The following is a 15,328-nucleotide window of genomic DNA, read 5'->3' on the forward strand; positions in this document are numbered from 1 at the left end:
GAATTTGATAAAATGTAAATAAAAGTACATCATATACAAAATAAACATGACTTGTAAAGCGACAACTTACGTCAATTTTCAAATTTTTAAATTTGGCCGGAAAAGTTCAATGGTTCCATAAGGGTCCTCCACACTTTTTTAAGGTTGCGAGGGGGGGGGGGGGTTGGTTAAATGTGCGCGAACTGAACTGGTGTATTCAAACATATAAGAAAAACATAGAAATAATAATTTTCAGTTAGGGAAATAATTCATTGTTAACATCGTTTGTTTTTTATTTTGCACTTCATGCCATAATAGATTAATAATAATAAATTAATACCGTTTCAGTGGCCGTATTCGTTTGTTGGACCTAAAGTTCTGTAGCCTAAGACTGTTCACAGTGCTACAAAGATTCGCAGAAAAATCATCAACAATATTTCACACGACCTCCATGCTCCATTGCATGCGGATGCACGATCATATATGCTTAAAAATTATAATTTATGTCATGGAGCATGAACGAATTTTAATACAATGTTTAATAATTTTTTGTTCGGAAGAGGGGGGGGGGGGATTAATACTACCAGTTTGTTTATTTCAGGATTGTAAATGACCTTAACCCCCTTCCACTTTTTTGGAAAAATCTCTATATCTGCACATGTTATAGAGAACCTACGACTATTAAATTCAGTTTGTCGTTTACACTTACATGGTGCTCGTCTATCAAAAATTAGCATTTTTTTAAAACTTAAACTGTAAAAACAAAAAGAACAAAAACAAATTATGCATATTACATATATGTGCATTTTTAATGCATTCTACATTAACACTCCCTTCATGGGAATCGACAACATTTCACAACGGGAATCCTTGCGCAAATTAAGTACATCACAGCTACATTTTTACATGCAATAAACAATGCTGTTTAAAGAATATGAAAATTGAAGCACTTTTCATACCGGTATAAACAGGCATGTTCTATGGCAGTCTATAATGATAAAAACCATCCGAACAAGAGTAAGGAGGGTGATTATGTTTAAAATAAGAATGGTTTCCAGATCAGGTCTACTTATCTTCAATATCACATTTGTTGTTTTCAAAGAAGAATTTAATTTATTCCTCTCGAAGTTCAAACGATTTTCCGAAATTGCTTCTATTGAAGGGGCTCGAAACTGTCTAATCCAGCTAGTGTTATTTTCATTTAAATAGAAAAATCACAAAATGTTCAAGCAGACAATTTCAATCTTAGACATGCTTTGCGGATCCCTACTAAATTATTTCTTGTGCAAAGGTGCTGCCATTGCAGGATTATCATTGTAAAAAGTTAAATAAAAGTTGACTTAAAACACGAGTAGGTAAATACGAGTGTACCCAAGATTAAACTATAACCTTCCTCCCCATTGTTCAGAGTATTGATATCATAATACATGTAAATATGTAATCTCTTTCTTTTTCTCAAATGCTCACCTCAACCATTTTTATTTATTCCGGCGAGTTTACAGGTCCTCATTTTACAGGGATTTTATAATGCAAACATCATTAACCTGTATAAAAACTGCATTGCACGTACCGATGACCTTAATGGGTTTTCGTGACCGAGTGCAAAGGCACTAGTTAGGTCCATGCAAGCCCCCCCCCCCCCCCATTTTTTTTAATAGAAAACAATCGAGGATTGGTGCATATTTTACTGTCGGTTTTCTCTGCACTATATCTAAAATGCATTTTTGATCCTTGATCGAGTTTTTTCTTCGTTTTGATTTGAATATTATTTTCATTGTGTATCTGTGGAAAAACAAGATTAAAAAATTGTGTTGGTTCGATATAGATTTTCAAAATGGTTCGAAACGGAAGGAGATGTTTGGCCCAAGATCTTTTAACATATACCTGTATGTGCCCCCCCCCCCCTCCACAAAATTGCGAATTTAACTGTGTCAAATATTCATTTTGTGAACCGCTGAACACCTGCATTTATGTAAAAAAAAAAATAAAGCTTGTATGCCTTTTTGCCCACACCATACTGAAGCTTCTCCTCTATCTACATGACATGGACGCATCAAACATGGCTTCTGGTCACGTACGATGAATTACAACACCATACAAGGATGTCAATTTGTCCATCTCAGCAACACTGCAAATCCGGGTTTTGTCAAACCATAACTAATCTTGAGTCAAAGGTACTGTAATGAATACTAGATATAAATAGCATAAATGATGACGTGAAGATGTTTTGTTTCTCATCACATCGGCGTTATAATGACCAAGGTTGAGTTATTTCAAAATGTTAAAAAATAAGTTTATAGTAAGGAATTTTTTGGAGACATCGGGCACGCATTTATTATGGACTGCATCTTTCAATATAACTGAAATCCTGAAAATCGGCTGCAAACTGTAGACTTATGTGTTTCTGATCAATGCTCTACAAAAAATATAAAGTGTGCAAAACATTCAGCTATTATATTTTGTGTTCATGAGACTGAAGAACCCTAACCTTGGCCGTATCAAACATAAAGGTCAGACATGTTCTAGTAAAAGGTCAAGGTCAAATGTCAATATCAACGGAAGTCACGCTTAAGACCTGGCCTCCTTGTCTTCGTCTGAAGTTACTGTATAACGTGCGCACAACTAGAAAGTTACGAAAAGTGAAAACTGAAATAATCTACACCTTTCATTAATATTATTTACTTCATTATGAACCAAGTACCAGAATACCATACAGAAAATCCAAAACCACAATGCTTAGGGAAAAAATGGTTAATAGAAAAGAAAACTATTTTGATTATTACTATAGCAAGAAGGAAGGACACAACTTATCAAAATAAATACATTTACATACGTAAATGTAAGGCCTGTTTTGGACACACCCTGATTTCATATTACTATGTACATTCATATTTTGAACATTGTTTTAAATTTCCTTTATGCTCAAAAGAAGGTTTGTGAAAATAGTTCTAAATGATATATTAATGTGTGTAAAACCGTGAATATGCCACACATTAACTTTGTGGTGTTAATATAATTTATTAAGTGGTTGCTATGGTGTGTAAAGTTTTTGTCTCAGTGCAAAACAAGTTCAACAAAAAGGCAGACAAGTGGTTTATCATTTTAAACATCATTAATCAAATAAGCAAAAAAAAAAAAAAAAGAAAAGGTGTTTTTTAAACACTTTCTAGTTTGTTTTAATGGGTTTTTTTATTGGACACACTCTTTCCTCTACTTAACAAACATTCTGTATGTTTTTAATACCAGTAATTGAACATTTTTGAACGATAGTTATAAGAATCTTTTCAAGAATATAGAGCCCACGAGCAACTGAATATAAAATTTCATTGCAAATGGTGCTGTACCCCTTTCCATTGTTACAATAATTTCAATGAAATAACGCCCTATATTGCACACTACATCATATATTTCCCCAAGAAAAGTTTTTCTTTACCAATCAAGTTTTACGTTAATGAAATATTAGATACTCCAAATTATCACACACTGGTGTCTGGAATAACCATGAATTAATGAAATGAACTGAAAATTCCAAAAGCTGATTCTTTATATATTTTACCCATTATATTTCAAATCTTGGGTTACCCTGAACTTTCTGTTGGTTTCATAATTTTTGACAAAGTTTGATTAAAGTACCAGTAGTACACATATATGTTAATTCTCCTAAGCCCCGCTTCCCCATTCTCCATTCAAACAAGCACCGGCACATATATTAATGAGAACACAAACTTTGGTCTGCCTAAGTAAACTCTAAATAAATCTTTCAATTTATTCAATGTTTGGTTATGTTTACAATCATAAATATAGAGGACAATATCCAAAAAAATATCCACTGTGATGAAAATTATATAGGAGGTGCATGCTATCATCCTACAGAAATTGTTTTTCTCCAACTCCATCAAAATAGACACGTCATTGAATGAAATTAGATTGCTCTTTAAAGCTACAAATCTTCTCCAAGATTAAAAGGAACCACTTTAACCAAAGACAGTGCATGCAAGGCATTATATGCAGTCAATCAAAAGTCAAAACATCAAATTTCTGCATGATCTGTAGTCAAATACATGTAGTTATAATCAAAATAAATCAACTTCTAAGAGACAATTCCTAGGAAGAAAAATGGTGTACCAAAGTACAGTGACACCACATGCTAACAGATGTAAACTGTTAGGCATATTGGTAAGTGTAACTATGTGAAAGCTTATAATGGCCCTTGGCCAAATAAAATTAATGAAAAGATTGAAAATTACCAGACTACACAAAATTACCTTCATATTCCTCTCTCTCTCTCTCTCTCTCTCTCTCTCTCTCTCTCTTCTGTTTTTGTCACAATCATTAATTCATAGCAATGATAAGTAGAACACGCATTGCATATACCTATAAATCAAAGAAACCTAATGCACTGCTTACACATGCAGTGCTGTGATATATTCCCTGATTTCTTTTTTTTATTTTGAAATAAAGCCTTCAAAAAAAGCTAAATACTGATGCATGGTGGACACTGATGAATGAAGATGTATATTCCTCATATTTCTCAGTTTTAAAAAAAAAAAAAGCTCCAAAAAAGTCAATCAATCATCCATTTATAAATCATATTTCTATACATGAAATCAAAAATCTGTACAAATACATGTTAAAAACATACACTGTAACAATAATTCATAAAAAGAAGTTTATTTCAAATGGAATGATTTCATTCAATTTGCACACAGTATTTATTGCACATCCTTCAGCAAAATCACAAGCTCCCTAATTCACTATCACGCTCTCTGTATCTGAATTTGAAATTTACCTGCAAAGATAAATAAATAATGAGTACCGCTTCTAAGTGTCTAAATGATTTCAACACCTATTCAAACATCTTTTGTGTAAAGCATTCTAAAATAACACGATATTTGATAAGTAACTGTACAGTTATATGATTTGTATGTTAAACAATGAATTTCACTAAAACCTCTTTTGAAGAATTTAGGGCTTCTAGCTGTATCTTGAACATTACATTGTGTATTTTTACAGAGTTGCACCATGAAGGAAGTTGACTTACAAGCAGGCATTGCGCTGACTTCCGCTGTTACAACACAATTCACCCCTAAGTTGGACAAAGCCCCTCGTATCATTCCACAGGGTAAGGCAAGAAACTAAAAGTAACATGAGAAATATTTCACAAAAAAGAACAATCTTGGTACTTATGACACAGTTCAAGCTAGACCACTCACCTTGACCTATATCTCTACTGTATTATATGTTTCATAAAGACCAGGATTTTTTTTTAACTGAAATGGACCTGTTTAGGTTATAGATGAAATATTCATGCAGATTTGCTATATATGTAACAATGATCTAAAACAAAATGGAAATCAGGGAGCCAGCAAACTAAAATAATACACAAATAAGGCTGTTTGAATAACAGTTAATAATGTCATACCAGAAGTGAAATACTGTAAAGTGTTAAATCTCAATATATGAATGCAGACTATGGCATTTTTGATCTTTAATTATTCATACAAAATATAAATACATCCATTTGGTTAGCAATTGACATTATGAGACATAATATGGAATGACATTCCAATTTTTTATGAATTTCTAATAAACAGGTGTATAAGTACAGTAACATGCATATCAAACTAAAATTTCTTACACAGCGCAAATGGGGATATAATAGGTTAACACTTGACGTAAAACCCACAGCATTATGGTGTCATTTCGTAAACTGTGACTCAAGTCAGAGACTGAAATGATTGATAACCAACACAAGTGCTGAAAATCATTCCCTCTCATTAACTTTTTACAACACAAACATGCACATTCAAATTAACAACCTGATTAGAATTGTTAATTATTTACAGGTATCATAAAAGGAAAACAATTACTTAATAATGGTTGGTTAACCGTTTTTGTCATTAACTTTTTTTAATGTGGGGATAATGGTAATCGGAAAGAATTTCTTAAACCCACGTATCTTATTACCATACAATTTTTCCTTCTTGAAATGATCCTTTTTAGTGACGTAATGGTAGTTCAACTTGTAGATTGTTGGAAGTGACATTCTTTTTTTTTAAGCCTTCATTAATGAAAATTTCTGTTTAATAATTGTTGATTTTTAAAATTGTCAAAAAGTGGAGGTAGATACTGGACCATATCAAATATAGTCCATTACTAAATGAGTTAGAATGATATATAATTTTGTATTAATTGGACCCCCTTTTTCTTCTTTTCTTCATTTGATACACACAACAAACAATCTTTCTTTTAAACAATAAAAACTTGATTTATTTACATGGGCTCCTAAAATGCACTTCCACACGCACTGCCCAAGTAATTTTTTATCCACATCTGCCTATTGACAATCTGACAGACAGACAAATAGAGATATAGACAGGTGTCAATCACAGTGATATAAAAACAGTCATTAAATTGGTGGGGGGGGGTGGTGGGGTGGAAAATAGTTGTTGACTATTGGGCATACATCACATATCTCGCCTGTGGGTGAACTTGACGCGACTAAACTCCAACTAAAAACAAACAGTTTCCTTAACAACGGTTCAGACATACATTATTTGAGCAACGAAGCAAAGACTTGAAAACATTCTTTCCAGCTAATTTTATTCGGTAACCTTGTTGACTTTTGACATGCAAGATTGCATCAGGAGAAATAAAACATGAGAATGAAAACAAATGTTTAAATCAGGGGGGCTCTAAATCCAACTTTCAAATGCAGTGCACAACAAACTCTCTTGAAATCCATATAAATATACTTGCATCAATGGAAAGTACAGAAATAGGAATTTCCAATTTATTACAGTCATTTGAAATTTGAATTGTATATTTACACAGGTGTAAAAAGACACTAATGGTTTAATTTACCTGTATTCTTATACAAAATGTATGATCAAACAAACTTTTTCACCTCATCACTCATTATGCAAGATTAATGGTTTCGCAAATTCACATCTTGCGATGTATTTGATCTACTGTACATGTTTAACAATACAAGATAAACTCAACAACGCATTGCTAACACTCTTATAACAAAGATAAAAAAAAAATTGGAAGTGAGAGCATGAGTGACTTAAACATGTATATACATGGTCTTTGGTATGGTTGATAGCAACTATACCTCATATGTCATTTAAAATAAGGGTACGAAATGATACGAAAGAGAAATTTTCTACATGCAATGTATTTAGTTAACCATTTAGTAAAAATAAAAAAGATCACATCAAAGCATTAGCCATTCCCCGATCAAATTAACAAAATTCTGAAAGAGTCAACTTTGAACAGGTACAACTTGTCAATGAGAGGTGTCCCAGTCCATATACTTAAGGTCACCTCTGCACAAACTCTTGTTTGCCCTCTACAGATTGACTTAAGAAAAAGTACCTTACAAAATATTTTTATTACATATCTGAGCAATTTTTTTGTGTGTTTGAAGTGCACCCAGCTATTCACAGATCAAGCTACTGTAGAATTTTCCTGCAATGTTATTCAGTGAAAAGAGAGATAACTTGTACAGACCTTTGGTGCAGCCTCCATGAATTGTTTCCCATTTGACATCTGGGTAAGAAATCGGAACTTGTTATCCTGCAGAACATACACTCCCTGAAACAGGAAAAAATCACCACCTTATTCAGCAGCAGTTGACAATATTCAAATCACACAATATATTACGTAGTACCATTGTCAAAAGTTGTAACATTTTTACAAGTATTCAAATATCCATAGACATGCAATTCACACATTTACGGTACACTGTAAATGGCAGTACGAATTTATGAACAGAGTGATATACCCAGTATATATTAAACATTGGAAAATAGCATCTTACATTTAATGTAGAAAAGATATAAGAGAAAGAGTACTCTTTGTGTACATATTAATGTCTGAAGATGTACCATTATGTAAGGTAGATATACATCAGATATTTATTCCACTCACACAAGTGCCTGTGTCCTCAGCCAATGTATTCTATCAGATCACATAACAAAGATCAGTTGATATGCTCATCTCTAAGTCTAATGTTCATATCAATTTCTCTTTAGGTACAAGTATCTTCAATGCTTCGCAAAATTTGAATGTTTTAAATTGCTAAGTTACATGTAGGATACAAAGATTAGTTTTTTTTTATGTAAAAAGGCTCTTTGCAGTGCTTGTCTTTCAAGTTCCAACCTACTTAAGCACACTACCTGTATTATATTCAACCTAGTATCATAAAACTCACATAAGCTTACTGATCTACGGCTACGGTAACTTTTTGAGAGAGTAATTCCTACTCTACTCTAATTGTTTCTTTGATTCTTTCATGTACAAAATATCATTGATGGTGTGAAGTTGAAAACCAACTCATAAAGAGGTGCATTAATTCATAATATTATCTGTGTTTAAAACATGTATATTATACATGTACCTCAAAAATTTAAATAGAGTTTTACTGTTTCATTAGTGAATTGAAAATAATGAACTTATGAAATCTAAAAAAGATAAACAAATGAAGTGACTCTCCGTTAGTAAACATTTTGAAGATTTAAACAAGTTTCTGATGATGCAAGTATATAGTATCAGTGATTCATTTTAAGGTGCATCCTGCGTAAAATATGCACATATTTTACTAATGAAAAATAAAAAAATAAAATTACTCCTGAACCAGAGTAGATTAACAAGAGTTTAAGAAAAAAATGGCAGTTAATCTGAAATAATAACATGCTGAAAGGACCCTGATCCAGATTGTGAAATAAATGATAGTCGTGATAAACAGAGAAAACTCAAAAGGGTCCCAGTGACAGCATGTATCCTGTCTCTTAATTTGTTTGGTGATTTAGAATTTAAGTTTAAATATATGTAGCTTGTTTTATATTCATGTTCTTTGTGGAATAAAATATGAACTCATTGTTTTCCTCTTGGGACTCATAGTTATGATTTAGAAGGGTCCTATGGACACATAAAGATCATTTTAAAAATGAATCACTGAAGGTATTCCAAATAATCTGACATTGCTTACCTGATGGTTTGTTCTAAGGTTGTCAATCTGTTTTTTGTACACATAATTCCAAAAGTCTTTGCATATGAATTTCATAGTGTCCAGTTCATCCTTAAATCTTGGACTTTCTTTAGTGAATCTATCAAACAGACACAAAATACCTATGTATTTTCCTAGTATAAGTGAAACAATTAGAGATAAATTGTATGCAAGTAAACAAGAATTTTAAAGAACAGTTAAGAGGTGACTTTTATCTGAATGGACACGAAAATTTTTTTAAAAATGTAAATAAAATTCTCTTATTTTAGATGTTATTAACTGATGATTTTAAAAGTATAAATTGAGAAGTACCTTTCTACTAAACTTTGTCCAATTCTAAATCCAAGCGATTCTAATTTTGCAATACACTGGTCCTGAAAAAAATTAATAATCATCAATTTAACGAAAACATCATGAAATATTGGCATCCTCATTTGCAATATGATATAATTGTGTAGACCAAGAGGCAGTAAGAGCACAACTTTTAGTGTGAAAAAAGAATAGAAAAGCATATTCAACAAAGCACAATTCAAATGATTTAAGTTGCAATGTAATAATAAAAAAGACCCTTGCTGCAGTTGCACATAGTAAGTGTAGGAAGCAACTTAAAATTGCAACTATATAGTATATTCATGGTTTAATTTTTCACCAATCAAACGAATAAATTGCAGACATTTTGTGACATAACTGATCTGACATGTAAATCTTGACCAAATCTTAAAGGTTTTCAATCAATATTTTACGACAACTTAGATAGACAAAAAACAAACTTTCTATTAAAAACCTTTCACAGTTCGAATTTCCTTATGTTGAATAAATTGACAGCATAAAATTACAACTAAATAAATCAATTAAACAAGAATAACCATATATTTTATCTTTCTGTTAGCAATAATACGATATTCTAAATATCATACTTGGTCGGACTTTTCACAGGATCTGTAAAACTGACTTATTATTTCCATATGAAGATACTCTAAAATCACCTCATCCGCCATTTTGAATTTTTTTTCATCAATATTAGTTAATACGGTCGTGTAACAAGTCGTACACACATCCAAACTAGTAAATATCCAGAGTATATCTCGAACGCATGTTTATTTTTCCATATTTTGACAACTTATTTCGAATTAAAATTGACTGGTGATTGTGGAAGTACAGTAAAATCTTAAACATTTTTAACAGTTTATGAACGACTTTACTTGTGAGTTGAGTAGAAAAAAAAATGGCGGAGGTGCGTGGTGTCTCAGCTCTGCAAAATGAGATTGAAAAGGCGAGAGAAAACTTGAAAGGTGTCGATGAAAATATAAAGAAACTGACTGGTAGAGATCCAACAGAAAGGAGGTTTGAAAATTTTGCTTGTGTCTATTATTTGCTTAGTTTTACTTTCATATTTATTGATCTGCGTTCAACATTGCGTCTGCACATAAAAGTAATCTGATTTGGACTGAGTCGACACCTCCCTTATAAATAATTTATGATATTTCTTGATCCATTAATTACAAGTTTAACGGAGTGTTTTAAAGGGTTATTGCATTAATTATCTATTAACCAGGAAGTCGGGTAAAAAAACTCTAAAGAAGAATTATGCGTCTCTAAAATTTTGTTGTAAGAAAATGACACCAGAATAACACTTTAGCTTTGTATGTTGCATATTTCTGCATATCCGGATATGTGAACAAAAGAAAGACACCAAGTTTTTTAAGATCACACATATACATTTGCATGCATTGTAACAACTATTTCAATAATAGTGACATCTTTGCCATCCAAGGGTTTTCGGTCCACTTTGCTCCCCATAAACCAAGGGTTTATAGGGAGCAAAGTGGACCGAAAACCCTTGGCTGGCGAAGATGTAATAGTGATAGACATGATAAACATCCAAAGAGTAGATAAAAAATTAAAAAAAAAAAAAGTTTCAGCAATCTGTTAGAAATAAATAACTTTTTGATGATAATGACATGTAAGCAAAATGAGAGTAAAGTAAAAAAAAAAAACTTCTCTTTGTTTCTGTTTTTCCCCAGCAGTGGCAACACTTCTATAAATTTTAAAACACACACCTTGTATTCTTTTGTAGTACATGTATTTAAATCAGCCAAATATGAATACTTTTTAAAGACTGTTATAAATATATACCCAGAATACTGTTTATACATCATTTCAGCTTCATATTGCTGATAACTGATTGTTGTGGTATTTTTGTAGACAATTTGCTCCTAAAAGACGTGTGGTGTCTGTATCTGGTGAACTTAGAGGTAAAGAAAGGCTTTTTAGCCAAGCCAGGTTAGTACTAATATAACTGTAAACATCACTTTAAAAGACTGCTTAATTATTTTTGAAATTTCTTAATTTACATCACTGTAAATTACTGCATTTTATTTTTTATAGGAGAGAGATTGAGGCGTATGTTTCCCCAGTCAAGCGAAGAGTTGTTGGAACTGCATTTTCGAGGTATATATAATTAATGAATGAAATCAAATTTACTGTTGTTGATTACCATAACCAAGCAATAATCACTGACTTCCTATAATGATACTGCAGGCTGGGACCGCCTCGTTTGGCTGGGAGAGACAGACAGAGGGCTGACAGTGGTGATGAAGAGGACCTGCCCAACAAGGTAAAGAATCTACAGCAAGAGAAGCCATCGTGATCAGCGCATATATGATTTAGCTTGTCTTTTTCTGAAGTTACATGAAAAATATTTTTGCATTTATCATACATTTCAAGAAAAAATCATAGATATAGCAGTCTGATTTTACACTAAAATATTTATCTCCCTCCCCCCCCCCCCCCCCCATTACATGTTTATGAATTATAAAAAAGGTTCTTTATATAGCCTCTACATAGAGTAAATTGTTGATGTTGTAATTTTGTATGGTCTTAATTTTGTCATTTTAGCCAGCTGTTCAGTCTTCAGTAGGAAATGTCATTACCTCTAAGACACCAAGATCAAGAAAAGAGAGCATGGATAATCAAACTTCTGACAGGAAGGGTAACGCCAGGTAACTGAAAGACAGCACAACAAAGTGCCGGATAAAGTTTTATTTGCATCAAGAGTAATACAAGAATTGAATGTGTTCTAGAGTTTTTCTGGGAGACTTTGTTTAAGGCTTGTCACCTCCCTGTTAAGTTAATTTTGCTTTTGTTTGAAGGATTTTCTATCTGAAATTTTATTCAGGATAAAAATTATGCATATAATATTATGAATTATTTATAATGCATAAAAGTTAGCAGTGATTCAATATACTAAACATTTTGATAATAAGAAATCTAATTGTTGTGAATACTGGTACATCACAAAATGTTATATTGCCACCACATTTTTTTTTTAATTTAGAAACAAGAGAATGTTCGGACTACTTCTTGGGACTTTACAGAAGTTTAAAACAGAGGCAAAAGAAACTGAAGATAGGGTAAATATCTAAAACATGCTAGCATATTTGTTAATGTTTCATGTCAAAATTGTTTGCCATAATGGAAGTAAAATTATTTCATTTCATTTTTTTTGCCCTTGGATTACAAACTGATAAGATACATGTAATAATATTTATAGACAAAGTTTAAATGAAATGAAATATTGGTAAATTGAAAGCAGAATTTAAACATCTAATACATTATCTTTTTAAAGGAGACACACAGAAAAGAAATAGAGAAGAAGTTGGAAGACAAATTTAAACAAGAAAAAGAAGAAATAATCAAAGAGAGGAAACAACTCTTTGAAGAGAGGAAAAACCAGCAAGCTAAAATACAGCGACTAGAACAGAAAATGGAACTAGTTGAAATGGTAAATAGCAAATAGAATCTTAGATATATCTAGGATATCTTGTAGAATCAAACTCTTGATTTTTTTGTTCGTTTGTTTTTTTATATTATTAATATTCCATAAAAAATATGGTGTTTTCCTTACCTAAATTAGCATGATGATTCTGAGAAAGAGGTAAAGAAGCTGGTCAATTTTCTCCGTACCAAAGCCAAACCACACATTTTCTACATGCCAAGGATTATGAACGAAACCTTGACAGCAAAGTTGGTGGACACCAAGACAGCAGTGGAAGGTATTATTTAACACCCCCTTTCCAAACATGAATAGACTTTTACGTAACTAATTTTTTGTTCTGCATGTGTGCAATTTCAAAGCTGATTGTTACATGTGAACTTTGTAGAAATGATTAAAGAAAGGAAAAAGAGACTGGAGGAGGAAATTGAAAAACTGATGGCTGAGGACGACCTTCCAGATGAAAACCAGAGTGATGAGGAGAAAGAAACAACTGAGAAAACAGATAAAGAAAACATCAGGAATTTTAGACGTAGGAGTCAGTCGGGCCATCAGGATGAGGAGGAAACTCCTAGAAGGGGATCAGAAATAGTTAAAAGGGAATCCCCAAGAAAGGGGCGGGATAATAGTGGGGGGAGACGCAAAAGTCATGAGGGAGGGTCACATAGACGGGACTCTTATGAGGGGGATAGGAAACGCCGAAAGTCCTCTGCTGAGAGACATGAGAGCTCCAGTAAGTATCGAAGGAGGAGTGATGGGGATGGGGGGCGAGATAGACATAGTAGAAGGGACAGTCACAGGTCAAAGAGGGATGATGCACCAAGGGAGGTTAAGATAAACTATGATGATCCAGAAATGGAGGAAACTGAGGAACCAACAAGTAAAGGTGAGTTACAGGTCAAACCTCCAGTGGAGACAGAGGAGGAGGTCGTGGTTCCTGATTTGGCAGATATCCAACTGCCAGAGGCTAAGAGTGAAATTGATGAGCGGAAAATAGTAATGCCAGAGGATGCAGAGGATGGGGAGTATGAGGAATCAATGGATGCTGTGGATGAATGAGGTGTGAAAGGGTGTTATGTGAATCTTATTTCATGCATCATGGAATATAATTTGCCGGTGAGTATGTGTGTATGATGTACTGGGGTGAGGGAATTGAAAGAGAAGGGGGGAAGGGTTTTCATTGATTGTGTGAGAGGGATTGTTTCACAATACAGCAAGAGGACCAGTAATGAACTGAAACATTGTGGGGATAGAAAAGGCTTGAGGATGAGTGTTCATTTTAAATCAAGAAACCATGAAGCAGTTACAGGGATAATTGATTAGATTGAATAAAATCCATCATAATTATGACAGTTCATATACATTTGATACCCTTTATTGTTAATGTTGTAAATAAAAAATTGAGTTGGTAGAGAATTCCATTTTTACATATTTCATTTAATGATTTAACCACTTAATACTTGTTTGAAATAAACTTATTCAATACACATTACTCGTACTTGTTTTTTATGAGAATCTTTATGATCTTTGCCAAATCATTCCCTGGTTAATAAATTGTAACAATCTCAATTATAACTTGCTCACAGGCACCTGACGTTATAAATTTTTCTCATAATAAAATCAATACCCTATACCCGATATTTAACAGGTATAGGATTTATTATTATTAATGTGAGAAATATTTATGATGCCGGGTGCCTGTGCTTGTACTTTTATTTAGATTAATTGAATACCACATTTAGTTGGTTATACACCCCCTCCTGAGGGATTGACTATTAACAGGCAACATTATGGCAACAAAAATGAAACCAGGAACATAACAATGTACCCTGATAGTAACCAATGGGCAAATGCAAACACAAATAATCAGTAAGGATATCAATGCTGGCATTTTGTGTCTGATGTTGGTTTCTGACATGTCTGCTTTATTCTTGAATAATGTTTTGAATTCTTTCAAAGGTACCGGTAATATTGGAAATTGTTACCCCTTGAAAAAACGTAGTTGATCTAGAATGAGCCTGTATCTTGGTCATCAATGCTGCATACAAGTTGTCAATTTCTGTTACTATAGCTTACACTTGGGATGTTATTGATACTTCTATGAATAACTGCAGATCTGCAGCCAATTTCTACAATACCAGCTATTATTCTCAAAATCAATAATTTACCAAAGGCGTAATGTTCCCAGGCGCAAAAATCAATTGCACCAACGATATACTGCATATTCTTAGTTGTCAAGATAAGTCAGAGCAGAGAAGTAGTGCAGGTATTTTTTGATTATCTGACTTCCTGGTTCTTAACCAATCGCAAACCAGATCATAAAGACGGGCATTGTTGACATAATGGCACCCCAGCTGTGTGTATGGCGTGTCGTACCAATAACCAGCAAATCAAACTTCCTTCAAGATTTATACATGTACTGAGATTTGTTTTATTGTTAGGATAATAAACAATTTTCAGTTGTGATGTTCACAATATTTCACAAATGTTTCCCAAAACAAAAAATGCTACACCAACCAATGAAACAACGAGGTATAGAAGCTAACATTCAACAAAAAATA

General features: G+C 32.9%; 2 protein-coding genes across 2 annotated transcripts; one reads left to right on the plus strand and one right to left on the minus strand.

Moving 5' to 3' along the window:
• Positions 1-4,542: 4,542 nt before the first annotated feature.
• On the minus strand, positions 4,543-10,023 carry LOC128178575 (trafficking protein particle complex subunit 6b-like). Its single transcript, XM_052845820.1, has 6 exons — positions 9,910-10,023; positions 9,305-9,366; positions 8,975-9,092; positions 7,495-7,578; positions 5,021-5,114; positions 4,543-4,768 (listed from the first exon to the last, which is right to left on the minus strand). The coding sequence occupies exons 1-6, from the start codon at positions 9,988-9,990 to the stop codon at positions 4,737-4,739; spliced, it is 471 nt and encodes a 156-aa protein (XP_052701780.1). The 5' UTR covers positions 9,991-10,023; the 3' UTR covers positions 4,543-4,736.
• A 174-nt stretch (positions 10,024-10,197) lies between these two features.
• LOC128175245 (pinin-like) lies at positions 10,198-14,257 on the plus strand. The gene is made up of 9 exons (XM_052840736.1): positions 10,198-10,336; positions 11,198-11,275; positions 11,381-11,443; positions 11,534-11,609; positions 11,891-11,994; positions 12,330-12,405; positions 12,621-12,776; positions 12,909-13,047; positions 13,156-14,257. Exons 1-9 carry the CDS (start codon positions 10,218-10,220, stop codon positions 13,824-13,826), a joined length of 1,482 nt encoding a protein of 493 aa, XP_052696696.1. The 5' UTR covers positions 10,198-10,217; the 3' UTR covers positions 13,827-14,257.
• The last annotated feature ends 1,071 nt before the right edge of the window (positions 14,258-15,328 follow it).

This window comes from Crassostrea angulata, chromosome 3 (genome assembly GCF_025612915.1).
Source record: "Crassostrea angulata isolate pt1a10 chromosome 3, ASM2561291v2, whole genome shotgun sequence".
NCBI lineage: Eukaryota > Metazoa > Mollusca > Bivalvia > Ostreida > Ostreidae > Magallana > Magallana angulata.